Source organism: Chiloscyllium plagiosum, unplaced genomic scaffold, assembly GCF_037043375.1.
Source record: "Chiloscyllium plagiosum isolate Xiang-an unplaced genomic scaffold, Cpla_swu_hap1 HiC_scaffold_13, whole genome shotgun sequence".
In the NCBI taxonomy this organism is placed as follows: domain Eukaryota; kingdom Metazoa; phylum Chordata; class Chondrichthyes; order Orectolobiformes; family Hemiscylliidae; genus Chiloscyllium; species Chiloscyllium plagiosum.
Genome location: NW_028270151.1, coordinates 34,408,693 through 34,427,662, shown reverse-complemented (window position 1 = coordinate 34,427,662; position 18,970 = coordinate 34,408,693). Strand labels below are relative to the sequence as shown.

Genomic DNA, 18,970 nt, shown 5'->3' with positions numbered 1-18,970 from the left:
TCTGGGTCAGTTGGTTTTGTAAATTCATGATTAAAAGTGGAGAAAGATGGCCAAGTAACATGTTTAGCATTAGTTAGTCTCAGCCCCAATAAACAGAATAGAGTATAAACTTATAGATGCATTTTATATCAAATGCACAATAGTCATCGATGTAAATGTGGGCGAAGTTCAAGAGTTAGTGCACATTAACTGTGTACATGAAGCAAGCTGGAAAATGCTGAGAGAGAACTGAAGGATTGTTTTAACCGTCCTGGGAACAGAAGAATCTAATCTGCCAGATGGACAGAATATTTAATTTTATTGCAAGACTTAATGTCACAACTGTCCGAATATACTGGCAACAAACGCACTAATTCCCTCACAGATGGCTGTCTGAGGTTGCAAATTTGGTTCAGAAATTCACTTGCTGACATTGCATCACTCAGTTAAGAGTCAGGTTATGTTGGAAATAAAATCTAAATTTGATTTTTACTGCACAGTATATCAAGTGTTTCTACCTCTATTCCTACTGAATCATCTTCAGTACCTGTGCAATAACAACTACAATACCAACCTCCACATTTACAAATCCACAAACAAGTACATCAGAACCAACAGAAATGCAGACATCCGGTCAACCAATAAGAAGTGAGTCCGCCCCAAACTGAACCACACTTTCCATGTTGACAACAACAAGAACTAATAAACATGAGACTTTGGTCTGTAGGAGCAACTGTATTCTGAAAAGTCAAAAATATTTCAAACCATTCAAGCATTAACATTTAAACTGTCTGAATGTGCCAGAAATGAATGCACTAACTCTTTCACAGAGAGGCTGTCAGGCATAATAAACTTGGCTCAGAATTTAATTTGCTGATACTACATGGCATAATTCAGAATCAGTTTATGTTGGGAATCAAGACTACATTTTGATTTTTATTGCACAGGCACCTCAAGTGTTTCTACATCGACTCCTACTGAATCATCTTCAGTATCTGTACAATCAACAACTACAATACCAACCTCCACATCCACAAATCCACCAACAAGTACATCAGAACCAACAGGTATGCAGACTTACGGTAATACGATTTGTTGCCTCAGAGTCACAGCTGAACCCAATGGTTACCTCCATCATTTTAAAAAGAGATTTTATTATAAATCATGATGCATTTTGAAATGCATCTCAAAACCTTGATCTGAGTCAGTGCACTAACCGTATTGTCACAACAACTGGTCCCATCTGTAATGACTTGAATAGATTCAATGACATCAGTCCGTGTTCTGGCTAAGTTGGTTTTCTAAATTAGTGATTCCAAGTAGAGAATAATGGTCATGGAACATTTTTGGCCAATGTTAACTGCAGTCTCAATAAAGAGAACAGCAACATGATATAATGATGCATTTATCTCAAATGCATGATAGTCATTGCTGGGCCAAATTGAAGTGTTAATAGGGGGCATAGTAATTCTACACATGGAGAAATGTGTTACAAACTCAAAGAGAAACACAAGATTTGTTAGTACATCACAGGAACTGACAAAACTAACCTGCTGGATGGACACAATAATTTGTTTTTGAGTTAAAATCTTACGTATGAACTCTCCAAGTGCACCAGCTACAAATGAACTTCACTTTTCACGGACTGGCTGACATACATAGCATGTTGTGCTGAAAATGAAACATGATCACCTTGCATGGGACAGTTATGGTACAATCAATGCTGTAATTAAAAGCTCAATTGTGTTTATATTGCACAGATACATCAAGTGTTTCAACAACTGCTCCTACTGAATCATCTTCAACTTCTGTACCATCAACAACTACAATACCAACCCCCACATCCACGACTCCACCAGCAGATACATCAGAACCAACAAGTACGCAGACCTCCACTCCAGCAATAACAGGTGAGTCCACGCCACAATGAACAACTGGTTTCAGTTAGGTAGCACCAGGAGCTAATCAGCATCAGACATTTCTCTGTTGCAGCTATTGCATACTGATAGTTTGGGAAACATTTCAAATCCTTCAAATATTATCATTGATAGTAAGGGACATAGGATTTGTCGGCTCAGAATCACAGCTGGAAAAGGAACAGTGACTAACCACATTTCTGATAAGAGATTTTGCTTAAAGTCATGATAGACTTTTGAAATACATATTGAAACTGTGATCTAAGTCAGGATGCAAAATTGTGTGGTCACTTCAACTGGTCCCATCTTTAATGAAATTATTAGATTAAAAAAAAATCAATCCATATTCTGGCAAAGTTGGTTTTGTAAATTAGTGATTGAAAGTGGAGAACGATGGCCATGAAAGATGTTTGAGAAAAGTTAGGGTCAGTCCCATTGAACAGAGGAGAGTATAAACGTTGAGATGCATTTTATCTCAAATGCACGATAGTCATTGTTGCAAATGTGGGCTAAATTTAAGAGTTTGTGCACATTAACTGTGCACTTGAAGCAAGCCAGAAAAAAAACTGAGAGAGAACTGAAAGATTGCTCATCCAGGGCACAGAAGAATCTAACCTGCTAGATGGACAGAATATTTTGTTTTATTGAAAGCTTTAATGTCACAAGTGTCCAAATGTACCACCAACAAATGTATTAACTCTTTTACAGAGTGGCTGTCAGGCATCACAAATTTGGTTCTCAATTTAACTCGCTGACTTTGCATGCCTCAGTTAATAGTCAGACTATGTGTGGATTCAAGACTAAAAATTGATTTTTATTGCACAGGTACATCAAATGTTTCTACATCTACTCCAACTGAATCATCCTCGACACCTGTACAATCAACAACTACAATACCAACCTCCATTTCTACAAATCCACCAACAAGTACATCAGAACCAACAGGTATGCAGACTTCCATTAATATGGCTTGTTCCTCAGAATCACAGCTGGAAGAGCAGCAGTTACTGACCACTTTTTAAAAAAGAGATTGTATTATAAGTCATGATGTATCCTTGAAATATGTGTCAAAACACTGATCTGAATCAGTGCATGAAATAGTGTTGTCGCAACAATGGATCCCATCTTTAATGACTTCAATCGATTCAATGACATCAATCCATGTTCTGTCCAAGTTGGTTTTCTAAATTAGGGATTCAAAGTGGAGAATGATGGCCGTAGAACGTTTTTGAACAATGTTAAGCACAATCCCAATGACGAGAATAGCAACATTATACAATGAATGCACTTTATCTCAAATGCAAGATAGTCATTGCTGCACCAAACTGCATTGTAAATGCGCATTAATTCTGCACCCGATCAAAGAAAACCCTGAAGCTTTCTATACGTACATCAGGAATAAAAGAAAGACTAGAGTAAGATATTGTCCAATTAGGACAATTGTGACCAGTTGTGCGTAGAGTCCGAGGAGATAGGAAAAGCGCAAAATTAAAATTTTTCATCAATATTCACATTGTAAAAAGACAATGTTGTCAAGGAGAATACTGAGGTACAGGCTACTAAACTAGGTGGGATTGAGATTCACAAGAAGGAGTTATTAGCAATTCTGCAAAGTGTGAAAATAGATAAGTCTCCTGTGCCAGATGGGATTTATCCTTAGATTCTCTGGAAAGCCAAGGAAGAGATTGTAGAGTCTTTGATCTTTATGTCATGATTGTCTACAGGAATAGTGCCAGAAGACTGGAGGATAGCAAATGTTGTCCCCTTGTTCAAGGAGGGGAGTGGAGACAACCCTGGTAATTATAGACCAGTGAGCCTTACTTTGGTTGAGTGTAAAGTGTTGGAAAGCATTATACATATAGGATTTATAATCATCTAAAGAGGAATAAGTTGATTAGGGATAATCAACATGGTTTCTGAAGGTAGATCATGCCTCACAAACCTTATTGAGTTCTTTGGGAAGGTGACCAAACAGGTGGATGAGGGTAAAGTGGTTGATGTGGTGCATATAGATTTCAGTAAGATGTTTGATAAGCTTCCCCACAGTCGGCTATTGCACAAAATACTTAGGCATGGGATTGAGGGTGATTTAGTGGTTTGGACCAGAAATTGGCTAGCTGCAAGAAGGCAGAGGGTAGTGGCTGATGGGAAATGTTCATCCTGGATATCAGTTACTAATGGTGTACCACAAGGAACTGTTATGGGGCCACTGCTCTTTGTCATTTTCTTCAATGACCTGGATGAAGGTGGAGAAGGACGTGTTAGTAACTTTGTGGATGACACTAAGATCAGTAGAGTTAAGGATATTGTAGGTTACAGAGGGACATAGATAAGCTGCAGAGCAGGGTCGAGAGGTGGCAAATGAAATTTGCGACCCATGTTGATAGGGTTGTTAAGAAGACATATGATGTATTGGCTTTTATTGGTAGAGGGATTGAGTGTCGCAGCCATGAGGTCATGCTGCAGCTGTACAAAACTCTGGTGTGGCTACACTTGGAGTATTGTGTACCATTTTGGTCACCACATTATAGGAAGGATGTGGAAGCTTTGGAAAGGGCTCAGAGGGGATTTACTAGGATGTTGCCTGGTATGGAGGGAAGGTCTTGTGAGGAAAGGCTGAGGGACTTGAGGCCATTTTCGTAAGAGAGAAGAAGGTTGAGAGGTGACTTAGTTGAGACTGTAAGATAATCAGTGTGTTAGATAAGATGGACAGTAAGAGCCCTTTTCCTCAGACGGTGATGGCTAGCACAAGGGGACATTACTTTAAATTGAGGGGTGACAGATATAGGGCAGATCTCAGAGGTAATTTCTTCACTCAGAGAGTGGTAGGGGCGTGGAACATACTGTCTGTAACAGCAGTAGACTCACCAAATTTAAGGGCATTTAAATGATCATTGGATAAACATATGGATGAAAATGGAATAGCATAATTAGGTGGGCTTCAGAGTGGTTCCACAGGTCGGCACAACGTCAAGGCCGAAGGGCCTGCACCGCAATGTCATGTTCTTTGTTCCATGTTCTACATGGAGAAAGGTGGAAAAAGCTCTGACAAAACTAACCTACTTCATGGACACAATAATCTGCTTTTAATGCAAAACGTTACATGTGAACCCTCTGATTGCAACAGCTCAAATGAACTTACACTTTTCAAGGACTAAGTGTTTTACATAACAAATTCAGCTGAAAATGTAACACTGTCACATTGCGTGAGGCAGTTATGGTTCAATCAATATTGTAATTAAAAGCAAAATTTTGTTTTGTACTGCACAGGTACATCTAGTGTTTCAACAACAGCTCCTACTGAATCATCTTCAACATCTGTCCCATCAACAACTACAACAACAGCCTCCACATCCATGACTTCACCAGTAGATACATCCGAACCAACAAGTACACAGACCTCCACTCCGCCAATTACAGGTGAGTCCACACCGACCTGAACAATGGGTTTCAGTTTGGGTATTAACAGGAACTAAGAAGCATCAGAAATTTTTCTCTTGCAGCTATTGCATACTGATGATTTGGAAAACATTTCAAATAATTTAAACATTATCATTGATAGTAAGGTTCATAGCACTGCTCGGCTCAGATTCACAGCTGCAAATAAAACAGTGACATCCACATTACTGAAAAGAGATTTTGTTATATGTTATGATAATACATGTTGAAACCTTGAGCTAAGTCAGTACGCAAAATTGTGCAGTCACTTCAACTGGATTCCATCTTTACTGAATTGAATAGATTCAAAGACATCAATCCATGTTCTGGTTAAATTGATTTTGGAGATTGAAAGTGGAGAACGATGGCCAACCAACACGTTTGAGATAAGTCAGACTCAGACCCAGTAAGCAGAGTAGAGTACGAACTTCAAGATGCATTTTATTTCAAATGTATGATCATCATTGTTGTAAACGTAGGCTAAAAGTAAGAGCTAGTGCATGTTAACTGTGCACATGAAGCAAGCCAGACAAAACTGGGAGAGAACTGAAAGATTGTTATGCACGTCCTGGGAACAGATGAATCTAACCTGTAGACTTAAAACATATTTTATTTTATTGAAAACTTTAATGTAGCGACTGTCCGAATGTAATAGTTACAAATGCATTAACTCTTTTACAGCTGTGAGGCATCACAAATTTGGTTCTCAATTTAACTCGCTGACTTTGCATGCGTCAGTTCATAGTCAGACTATGTTTGGAATCAAGACTAAAAATTGATTTTTATTGCACAGGTACATCAAGTGTTTCTACATCTACTCCAACTGAATCATCCTCGACACCTGTACAATCAACAAATACAACACCAACCTCCATTTCTACAAATCCACCAACAAGTACATCAGAACCAACAGGTATGCAGACTTCCATTAATATGGCTTGTTCCTCAGAATCACAGCTGGAAGAGCAGCAGTTACTGACCACTTTTTAAAAAAGAGATTGTATTATAAGTCATGATGTATCCTTGAAATATGTGTCAAAACACTGATCTGAATCAATGCATGAAATCGTGTTGTCGCAACAATGGATCCCATCTTTAATGACTTCAATCGATTCAATGACATCAATCCATGTTCTGGCCAAGTTGGTTTTATAAATTAGGGATTCAAAGTGGAGAATGATGGCCGTAGAACGTTTTTGAACAATGTTAAGCATAATCCCAATGACGAGAATAGCAATATTATACAATGAATGCACTTTATCTCAAATGCAAGATAGTCATTGCTGCATCAAACTGCATTGTAAATGCGCATTAATTCTGCACCCGATCAAGGAAATCCCTGAAGCTTTCTATACGTACATCAGGAATAAAAGAAAGACTAGAGTAAGATATTGTCCAATTAAGGACAGTTGTGACAAGTTGTGCATAGAGTCCGAGGAGATAGGAATAGCGCAAAATTAAAATTTTTCATCAATATTCACATTGTAAAAAGACAATGTTGTCAAGGAGAATACTGAGATACAGGCTACTAAACTAGATGGGATTGAGATTCACAAGAAGGAGTAATTAGCAATTCTGCAAAGTGTGAAAACAGATAAGTCTCCTGTGCCAGATGGGATTTATCCTAAGATTCTCTGGAAAGCCAAGGAAGAGATTGTAGAGTCTTTGATCTTTATGTCATCATTGTCTACAGGAATAGTGCCAGAAGACTGGAGGATAGCAAATGTTGTCCCCTTGTTCAAGGAGGGGTGTGGAGACAACCCTGGTAATTATAGACCAGTGAGTCTTACTTTGGTTGAGTGTAAAGTGTTGGAAAGCATTATAAATGTAGGATTTATAATCATCTAAAGAGGAATAAGTTGATTAGGGATAGTCAACATGGTTTTGTGAAGGTAGGTCATGCCTCACAAACCTTATTGAGTTCTTTGGGAAGGTGACCAAACAGGTGCATGAGGGTAAAGTGGTTGATGTGGTGCTAATGGATTTCAGTAAGATGTTTGTTAAGCTTCCCCACAGTCTGCTATTGCACAAAATACTTAGGCATGGGATTGACGGTGATTTAATGATTTGGACCAGAAATTGGCTAGCTGAAAGAAGGCAGAGGGTAGTGGCTGATGGGAAATGTTCATCCCGGATATCAGTTACTAATGGTGTACCACAAGGAACTGTTATGGGGCCACTGCTCTTTGTCATTTTCTTCAATGACCTGGATGAAGGTGGAGAAGGACGTGTTAGTAACTTTGTGGATGACACTAAGATCATTAGAGTTAAGGATGTTGTAAGTTACAGAGGGACATAGATAAGCTGCAGAGCAGGGCCGAGAGGTGGCAAATGGACTTTAAAGCGGAAAAGTGTGAGGTGATTCACTTTGGAAGGAGCAAAAGGAATAAAGGGTATTGGGCTAATGGTAAGATTCTTGGTAATGAAGATGAGCAGAGAGATTTCGGCGTCCATGTGCATAGATCTTTGAAAGTTAATAGGGTTGTTAAGAAGACATATGGTGTATTAGCTTTTATTGGTAGCGGGATTGAGTGTCGCAGCCATGAGGTCATGCTGCAGCTGTACAATATTCTGGTGTGGCTACACTTGTAGTATTGTGTACCATTTTGGTCACCATGTTATAGGAAGGATGTGGAAGCTTTGGAAAGGGCTCAGAGGGAATTTACTAGGATGTTGCCTGGTATGGGGGGAAGGTCTTGTGAGGAAAGGCTGAGGGACTTGAGGCCATTTTCGTAAGAGAGAAGAAGGTTGAGAGGTGACTTAGTTGAGACATATAAGATAATCAGAGGGTTAGATAAGATGGACAGTAAGAGCCTTTTTCCTCAGACGGTGATGGCTAGCACAAGGGGACATCGCTTTGAATTGAGGGGTGATAGATATAGGGTAGATCTCAGAGGTAATTTCTTCATACAGAGAGTGGTAGGGGCGTGGAACATACTGTCTGTAACAGCAGTAGACTCACCAAATTTAAAGGCATTTAAATGATCATTGGATAAACATATGGATGAAAATGGAATAGCATTATTAGGTGGGCTTCAGAGTGGTTCCACAGGTCGGCACAACATCAAGGGCCGAAGGGCCTGCACTACACTGTCATGTTCTTTGTTCCATGTTCTACATGGAAAAAGGTGGAAAAAACTCTGAGAGAACTGAAAGATTGGTTAGTACATCCCAGGAGAAAGTGAGGACTGCAGATGCTGGAGATAGAGTCGAGAGTGTGGTGCTGGAAAAACACAGCAGGTCAGGCAGCATCTGAGGAGCAGGAGAATTAATGTTGCAGGCATAAGCCCTTCATTAGGAATGAAGCTTGTGGACCGGGGGACTGAGATGTAAATGGGAGTGGGCTGGGGTTGGAAGGAAAGTAGCTGTGAATGTGATAGGTAGGTGTAGGCAGGGGTGAACATGATAGGTCTTTTGGGGCCTTGGATGGAGGTGGGGGGGGGGGGGGGTTGCGGATGTGAGCACAGGTTTTGCACTTCCTGTGGTAACAAGGGAAAGTGCAAGTGATCGTGTGAGGGCTGGTGGGGGATGCATGGATCTGATAAGGGAGTCATGGAGTGAATGGTCTCTACTGAACGCTGATGGGGTGAGGAGGGAAATATATCCCATGTGGCGGGGTCTGTTTGCAGGTAGCGGATGTGGCGTAGGATGATGAAATGTCTCCAGAGGTTGGTGGGGTGGAAGGTGAGGACCATGGGGGTTCTGTCCCTGTTGCAATTGGAGGGGTGGGCTCGATAACAGTGGTGCAGGAAGTGGAGGAGATACATTGGAGGGTATCGTCGACCACGTGTGAGGGGGAAATTCCAGTCTTTGAAAAAGGGGGCCATTTGGGATGTTCCCTGTTGGAATTGGTTCTCCTGGGAGCAGATGTGGCAGAGGCAGAGGAATTGGGAATAAGAAATGGCATTTTTACTGGAAGCATGAAGGGAGGAGTTGTAGTCCAGATAGCTATGGGAGTCGGTGGGTTTGTAGTAGATGTCTATACTCAGTTGGTCACTGGAGATTGAGATGGTGAGTTCCAGGAAGAGGAGAGAGGTGTCAGAGATGGTCCAGGTGAATTTGAGATTGGGGTGGAAGATGTTTGTGAAATTGATGAACTGTTCAACATCCTCATGGGAGCCTGAGGTAGTGCCGATACAGTCAATGATGTAGCAGAGGAAAAGGTGGGGACTGGTGCTAGTGTAACACTGGAAGATGGACTGTTCCAAGTACACAATGAGAGGCAGGCATAGCTGGGGCTCATGCAGGTGCCCATGGCTTCCCCTTTGGTTTGGAGAAAGTGGGAAGATTGGCAGGACCAGTTCAGCCAGGCGAATAAGAGTGTCAGTGGAAGGGTACTGGTTGGATTGGGGTGAGAGGAAAAACTCATTGGGATTGGTGCGAGAGGCACTCCCATGAACTGACAAAACTAACATGTTAGATGGACACAATCATTTCTTTTTCGTGAAAACTTTATGTATGAACTCTCTGAATGCATCAACTACAAATAAGCTTCACTTTTCATGGACTGACTGTCATATATACATTCCGCTGAAAATGGAACATGATCATATTGCGTGAGGCAGTTATGATTCAGAGTCGAGAGTGTGGTGCTGGAAAGCACAGCAGGTCAGGCAGCACCTGAGGAGCAGGAAAATCGATGTTTCAGGCTGCCTGACCTGCTGTGCTTTTCCAGCACCACACTCTCAACTCTGATCTCCAGCATCTGCAGTCCTCGCTCTCTCACAGTTATGATTCAATCACTGTTGTAATTAAAAGCTAAATTTTGTTTTGTATTGGACAGGTACATCAAGTGTTTCAACAACTGCTCCGACTGAATCATCTTCAACATCTGTACCATCAACAATAACAACTTCTACATCCACAACTCCACCAACAAGTACATCAGAACCAACAGGTATGCAGAGTTGTTGTCCCCCAATAAGAAGTGAGTCTACACCAAACTGAACCACTCTTTCCATGTCGATAACAACAAGAAGTAATAAGCATCAGACTTATTACTTCTGTATTCGAAGATTCAAAAATATTTCAAATCCTTCAAATATTAACATTGAAATTGTCTGAATGTGCTAGGTATGAATGCACTAACTGTTTCACAAGAGTGGCTATCAGGCATAACAAACTTGGTTCAGAACTTAAGTTTCCGATACTACATGGCACAATTAGGAATCAGTTTGTGTTGGGAATCAAGACTAAATTTTTATTTTTAGTGTGCATGTGCATCAATTACTTCCATATCTACTCCTACTGAATCATCTTCAGTATCTGTACAATCTACAATGACAATACCACCCCTCACATCCACAACTCCACCAACAAGTACATCAGAACCAACAGATGTGCAGAATTCTAGGAATATGACTTATTGCCTCATAATCACAGCTGGAAAAGCAGCAATTACCTACCTCATTTTTTAAGAGATTTTATTATAAGTCATTCCATATTTTTGACATATGTGTCGAATCCCTGATCTGAGTCAGCACACAATATCATATTGTCACATCAACTGATCCCATCTTTAATGACTTGAATATATTCACTGTTACCTTCTCATGTTCTGGGCAATTCCATTTCGTAAATGATTGAGTCAAAGTGAAGAAGGATACCCACCTGCGTGGTATGGTTGATGTCAGACTCATTGTTGGGAAACATAATAGTATAATATAGGTCCTATATATGTTGAATCAATGAGTCCCTTCCGTGTTCTGCGAATACAGTTGGTTGTCCGATATCTTGGTAGTTGCATTCATGTGTGACATCAGGTTTTAGAAAATTGCACAATATAAATAATGATGCTTGTGGGAGTAGCAGGGTTATGGTGAACCCCCAAGAATATCTGAAGAAATTGAAACAAGAACACAAGCCATAGCACAGTCTAGGTAAATGTTTAAATCATTTATTTTAATGAAATAACATTGTAAATTTAACACGTCAACACTATAATCACCGACTACAGCATAATACCTTTCACGAAGTTCTTCACCAAAAAGCACGTAATCCGACTGACCACGTGAGGCCTCCAATTCCCAGCTTCAAGCTCAATTTCAAGGCTGCATTCCTGTTTCAGCTGAACACACTGAATGTGCATTTTGCAGGCAGAGGATCCTCACTCTGGGTTTTGCTGTTCAGCTCATGCTGGGGATGGAATCGCATGACAGAGGATGTAGTTCACTTTCTAAAAAAAGGGTCCGCAATTCACAAATCACAACCAGATCATGTTTAATCAATGTGCATTACAGAAGAACTACCTGTATATTTAAAATTAACTGCACATTACTGTTGCTGAAACATTCTGGTAAAAACACAGACACTGAACAATAGGTTCCACCTTTTCGGATCTGTACAAAATAACCTGCAAGATAGACTTTCCTTGCTCGTGGTGAAAATGTTGATATATTATTTGTCTACGTAACGAATATATCTCAGATTTGAACATCATTTCATTACATGGGATATTTAATAAAGTGCAAAGGGGTATGCCAGGAGCAGCATCAGAAATACCTGAAAATTAGGTGTCTACCTGTTGAAGCTACCAAACAGGATTACCTACAGGTGAAGCAACATCAGCAGCAAGTAATAGACAGAGCCACGTAATCCCACAACCAATGCATCAGATTCAAGCTCTGTCATCCTGCCACAGGCAGTTTTGAATGGTTGAGTTCAATTTAAAAAATCACTGGAGGAAGAGACTCTCCAAATATCCCCATCCTCAATGATGGAAGAGCCCAGTGCTTCAGACTGAAGCATTTGCAAAAATATTCAGTTAGGAGTGCTGTGTGCATGATCCATTTCGGCGTCCTCCAGTAGTCCCAAGCATCACAGATATATGTGATGTATACATGGGGGCGGCACGGTGTCTCAGTGGCTGGCACTGCTGCCTCACAGAATCAGGGACCCAGGTTCGATTCCCATCTCGGGTGACTGACTGTGTGGAGTTTACACATTCTTCCCGTGGCTGCATGGGTTTCCTCCCACAATCCAAAGATGTGCAGATTAGGTGAAGTGGTCATGCTAAATTGCCCATAGTCAGGGATAAATATGTGGAATGGGTCTGGGTGGGTTACTCTTTGGAGGGTCGGAGTGGACTTGTTGGGCCGAAGGGGCCTGTTTCCATACTGTAGGGAATCTAATCTAATGTCCTAAGTTAATTTGATTCACTCTATGTGATATCAGTAAATAGTTGGAGACACTAGATACTGCAAAGGCCATGGGCCGTGACAACATTCTGGCAATAATGCTGAAGACTTTTGCTCTAGAGTTTGTTGCTCCCAGATCCAAGCTCTTCCAGTTCAGTTACAACACTGGTATCTCGTCGACAATGTGGAAAGTTACCTAGCTATGTCATGTACATAAAAAGCATCACAAATCCAACCCGGCCAATTACCATTCCATTGGTCTACTCTCGATGCATCGGTAAAGTGGTGGGAGATGTTATCAATAGTGCTACCAAGCAGCACCTGCTCATCAATAACCTGCTCAGAGATGCTCAGTTTGGATTCCGCCAGAGCCACTCTGCTCCTGGCTTCATTACAGTCTTAGTTCAAACATGGACAAACAAATTGAATTCCAGAAGTGAGGTGAGAGTGACAGCCCTAAACATCAACGTTGTGTTGTGGGCGGCATGGTGGCACAATGGTTAGCACTGTTGCCTCACAGCGCCAGAGACCCGGGTTCAATTCCTGCCTCAGGCAACTCTCTGTGTGAAGTTTGCACATTCCCTTTGTGTCTGCGTGGGTTTCCTCCGGGTGCTCCGGTTTCCTCCCACAATCCAAAATGTGCAGGTTAGGTGAATTGGCCATGCTAAATTGCCTGTAGTGTTAGATGAAGGGGTAAATGTAGGGGAATGGGTCTGGGTGGGTTGCGCTTCGGTGGGTCGGTATGTACTTGTTGGGCTGAAGGGCCTGTTTCCACACTGTAAGTAATCTAATCCAATCTAGGAACCCTCACAACACTGGCATCAATTAGTATCATGGCGCAAACTCTCTGCTGGCTGGAATCAGACTTGACACATAGGGAGATTATTGTCATTGTTGGAGGTCAGCTCCAGGACATCTTTGCAGGTGTCCTCAGGCCAGTGTCCTGGGCCCAACTATCTTTCATTTTCACATCAATCACTTTCCCTTCATCGATACTGAAACAGTCCATGTTCAAATGCAGCAAGATCTGGACAATATCCAGGTTTGGACTGATAAGTGGCAAATAACATTAGCACCGCACATTTGCTAATCTTTGACCAATAAGAAACAATATAACCACCACCTCTTGACATTCAACGGTATTACCATCACTGAATTCCCTATTATCAACATGCCTGGGGCTACCATTGACCAGAAACTCAACTGGACTTGGGTTACATGAACAGGTCAGAGGCTAGGAATCTTGCTGCAAGGAAACTTGCTGCAAGTTTGGGCGGCACGGTGGCACAGTGGTTAGCACTGCTGCCTCACAGCGCCAGAGACCCGGGTTCAATTCCCGCCTTAGGCGACTGACTGTGTGGAGTTTGCACATTCTCCCCATGTCTGCGTGGGTTTCCTCCGGGTGCTCCGGTTTCCTCCCACAGTCCAAAGATGTGCAGGTCAGGTGAATTGGCCATGCTAAATTGCCCGTAGTGTTAGGTAAGGGGTAAATGTAGGGGTATGGGTGGGTTGCGCTTCGGTGTGGACTTGTTGGCCGAAGGGCCTGTTTCCACACTGTAAGTAATCTAATCTAATCTAACTCATCTCCTGTTTCCCAAAGCCTGTCCATCATTTACAAGGCACAAGTCAGGAGTGTGATGGATTACTCCCCTGTTGCCTGGTTGGGTGCAGTTCCAACAATACCCAAGAAGCTTGACACATCCAGTAAAAAACAGCTAGCTTGATGGGCATCACTTGCACAAACATCCCTCCACCACCAATGCTCAGCAGCAGCCATGTGCGTTATCTACATTGAACAACTACAGAAATTGAACAGCGATCCTCAGACAGCACCTTCCAAACCCATGACCATTTCCACCGAGAAGGTCAAAAGCAGCCGATACATGGGAATACCATCACCTGCAAGTTCCCCTCCAAGCCACTCAACATCCTGACTTGGAAGTAAATCGCGGTTTCTTCAATATCGCTGGGTCAAAATCCTGGAATTGTCTCTCTAACCCACAGAATGTGGACTGCATTGATTCAAGGAGGCAGCTGATCACTATCTTCTCAAAGTCAACTAGGGACAGGCATTAAATTCTGGCCAGCCCCAAACACTCATATCTCACAAATGAATAAAACAAAATTCAGCTCATCATCTCATACAACCCTGAAGTTTGCTTTTCTTTAGACATTAAGTGTTTACACAATTTTCCTGCTGATACATCTTCCACAACTGCACCAAGTACAGAGATTTCCATGCCTATATTTACAAGTGAGAACACAGCAACAATCTCAAGAAAAGCAAACAGTTTGATAACAATAAGAATTAGAAGACATCTAATCTGTTTGTTAGCAACTATTTCCTACTGATGGTATCAAAAATAACTCAATTCATGTCACATTTTATGGCATTATTGGCTCCAAATTGCGGCAAGTAAAATAAAATTTCACAATCTCTGAACACTGACGGCAGGCCGAATCAAAACCAGCAATCTTTTATCCAAAGAAACTGAAAGATGGCGCATTATGAAGGAATTTCATGGTGGAGCTGCTGTTATTTTTTTAAAAGCTTACAATGATTTTGTTTTTACAACTAACTTAAATGTTTTGACTCTTCCTGCTGAAACATCTTCAACACCTCTACCATCAACAACTACAATAACAACTTCCACATCCATAACTCCACCAGCAAGTACACCAGAACCAACAAGTACGCAGACTTCCACTCCACCAACAGCAAGTGAGTCCACACTAACCTGAATAACTGCTTTCCATTCTCTAACAACAGGAACTGTTAAAGTTTGACACCTGTTGTCCCAGTCGAATTCATGTTGCTTGTCATCTGCGTGTGTGACTACTAGGGATAGCTGGTCGTGTTGTTTCGTGGCTAGTTGATATCCGTGGATGCGGATCGTTAGCTGTCTTCCTGTTTGTCCTATATAGTGTTTTGTGCAGTCCTTGCATGGGATTTTGTACACTACATTAGTTTTGCTCATGCTGGGTATCGGGTCCTTCGTTCTGGTGAGTTGTTGTCTGAGTGTGGCTGTTGGTTTGTGTGCTGTTATAAGTCCTAGTGGTCGCAGTAGTCTGGCTGTCATTTCAGAGATGTTCTTGATGTATGGTAGTGTGGCTAGTCCTTTGGGTTGCGGCATGTCCTTGTTCCGTTGTCTTTCCCTTAGGCATCTGTTGATGAAATTGCGAGGATATCCGTTTTTGGCGAATACCTTGTATAGGTGTTCCTCTTCCTCTTTTTGCAGTTCTGGTGTGCTGCAGTGTGTTGTGGCCCTTTTGAATAGTGTCTTGATGCAACTTCGTTTGTGTGTATTGGGGTGGTTGCTTTCATAGTTCAGGACTTGGTCTGTTCGTGTGGCTTTCCTGTGTACCTTGGTGGTGAATTCTTCGTTTGGTGTTCTCTGTACCCTCACGTCTAGGAATGGGAGTTGGTTGTCCTTTTCTTCCTCTCTTGTGAATCGGATTCCTGTGAGTGTGGAGTTGATGATCCGGTGTGTTTTCTCTATTTCCGTGTTTTTAATGATTACAAAGGTGTCATCAACGTATCTGACCCAGAGTTTGGGTTGAATTTGTGGTAAGACTGTTTGTTCTAACCTTTGCGTTACTGCTTCTGTAATGAGTCCCGAGATCGGTGAGCCCATGGGTGTTCCGTTGATTTGTTCGTATATCTGGGTGTTGAATGTGAAGTGTGTTGTGAGGCACAAGTCCAGTAGTTTAAGTATGCCGTCTTTGTTGATGGGTTCACCGTCCTGTTGTCTGTTATGTCTGTTCAGCAGGTTGGCTATTGTTTCTCTGGCTAGGGCTTTGTCAATAGAGGTGAACAGTGCCGTTACGTCGAATGAGACCATGGTTTCTTTCTTGTCTATGTGTATATTTCTGATGATGTCCAAGAATTCCTGTGTTGATTGTATAGAGTGTCTGGATCCGCTGATCAGGTGTTTCAGTTTCTGCTGTAGTTCTTTAGCCAGTTTGTGTGATGGTGTCCCTGGTAGTGATACTATGGGTCTGAGTGGGATGTCTGGTTTGTGCACTTTAGGTAGTCCATAGAATCTGGGGGTGTTGTGAAGAGGAAGAGGAACACCTATACAAGGATATTCGCCAAAAACGGATATCCTCGCAATTTCATCAACAGATGCCTAAGGGAAAGACAACGGAATGAGGACATGCCCCACCCAAAGGACTAGCCACACTACCATACATCAAGAACATTTCTGAAATGACAGCCAGACTACTGCAACCATTAGGACTTATAACAGCACACAAACCAACAGCCACTCTCAGACAACAACTCACCAGAACAAAGGACCCGATACCCAGCATGAGCAAAACTAATGTAGTGTACAAAATCCCATGCAAGGACTGCACAAAACACTATATAGGACAAACAGGAAGACAGCTAACGATCCGCATCCATGAACATCAACTAGCCACGAAACGACACGACGAGCTATCCCTAGTAGCCACACACGCAGACGCCAAGCAACATGAATTTGACTGGGACAACACTACCATTATAGGGCAAGCGAAACAAAGAACAGCCAGGGAATTCCTAGAAGCATGGCACTCATCCACAAACTCCATCAACAAACGCATTGACCTGAACCCAATATACCGGCCACTACAGCGGACAGCTGAAACTGACAACCGGAAGCGGCAGGGACAGGCCACTATAAATGCCGGAGGAAACACCACAGAAGCGCTTCACAGGAGGCTCCCAAGCACTGAGGATGTCACCTAGATAGGGGAAGAAACGTTTGCAACAAAAACTTCCAGCTCGGCGAACAGAACCACAGCAACGAGCACCCGAGCTACAAATCTTCTCACAAACATTAATTATATCTCAAATGAAACAAGGCTGATTGTGTGACCGAAGGCTACATTAAGAGTAAGTGTTGCTGAAACATTCTGGTGAAAACTTAGAGACAACTGAACTATTGGTTAGCACAACCTACGCACAATTCAAAATAACCTGTTTGTTGTTAGTGAATCCTTTCATATTCTAACTGTCATAAAACAAACACCTCTCACGTTTTAACATCTCACATTTAAACAATATGACAACCAAGAATGAGAAAGCATCAGATCTCTTCTTTAGCAGCAATTTCTTGCTGATGGGGTCACAAATAATTCAATTAATTCCTGATTTTATCATTGAATCAAAAGCAGATTAGACAATGTTGACTCATAATCACAGTAAGTAAAATAACATTTCACCACTTATGAATAGAAAAGGCATCCTGAATGAAACTGGCAACCTTCAATCTAAAGGAAATAAAATTTTGCTTTAATGAAGGATGAGCATAGTTGAGCTCCTGCTTTTTTTTAAAAAAACCTTTACATTGATCTTGTTTCTGACAGCTACCTCAAGTGCTTTGACTCTTCCAACTGAAACAGCTTCATCTGTACAACCAACAACTACAATACCAACCTCTACATCCACCACTCCACCAACAAGTACATCAGAACCAACAAGCACACGGACTTCTACTCAGCCAGCAACAGCAAGTGAGTCCACATCCAGCTGAACAACTGTATTCAGTGCTATAACAACAGGAACTAATAAGCATCAGGCCTTTCCTGCAACAGCTATTTTATTCTAATTGTATGGAAAATAATTCAACTCTGACAAACATTGTCATTGATATTAAATGTAACATGACTTGTTGCCTCAGATTAACAGCTTGATAAACAACAGTGACCAGTTTCTTAAAGGGGACAACAGTTTCTTAAATGGAATTATATTATAAGTCATGATATATTCTTGAAATGTGTCAAACCCTCATCTAAGTCTGTACACAAAATCATGAAGTCACATGATCTACTTCCTTTATAATGTATTGAATACATTCACTGATGTTTATTCATCTTCTGGGTAATTTATTTCTGTAAATTAGCAATTCAAAACAGCTGAGTGATACATACAAAATGTTTAACAGAAGTTATGCTCCCTTATAAAAAACAAAATAGCTTTATTGCATAAAAGATTAATCATATTTTAAATGCCTGAACCTGTTGGTGTCATTGTTGGTGCAATTACAGTTAAGAGTAATTGCACATTACTGCTGCTGAACATTCTGGTAAAAAACACAGAGAAACTTAAACATCTGTTTTGCATCTCCTAAGAAGTTCAAAATAATCTGTTAGCTGGTCATTGTTTTATTGGAGTTAGTCAATCCTTTCATGGCTAAACTGTCACGTGCAAAATTACCTCTCAGATTTGAACATATTGCAAATGGGACAGTTAGGATTCAGCTCATGTTGTAATTCAAGACTAAAGTATGATTTTTATTGCACAGGTACATCAAGAATTTCAATACCTACTTCTACTAAATCATCTTTAACACCTCTACCATCAACAACTACAATAACAACCTTCACATCCATAACTCCACCAGCAAGTACACCAGAACCAACAAGTGCGCAGACTTCCACTCCAGCAACAGCAAGTGAGTCCACACTAACCTGAACAACAGCAACTGTTAAAGTTTGACACCTTTTCTGCAGCAG

The 18,970-nt window shown here is 41.3% G+C and overlaps 1 protein-coding gene across 1 annotated transcript in view; it reads left to right on the top strand.

Annotated features, from left to right (window-relative positions):
* The window catches only part of LOC122556036 (uncharacterized), a 157,486-nt gene that overhangs the window by 117,321 nt on the left and 21,195 nt on the right, over positions 1-18,970 (top strand). Inside the window, exons 65-66 of the mRNA XM_087993954.1 lie at positions 1,740-1,889; positions 2,721-2,840. Of these exons, the coding sequence (XP_087850080.1) occupies positions 1,740-1,889; positions 2,721-2,840 (270 nt within the window). The remainder of the gene's footprint in view (positions 1-1,739; positions 1,890-2,720; positions 2,841-18,970) is intronic.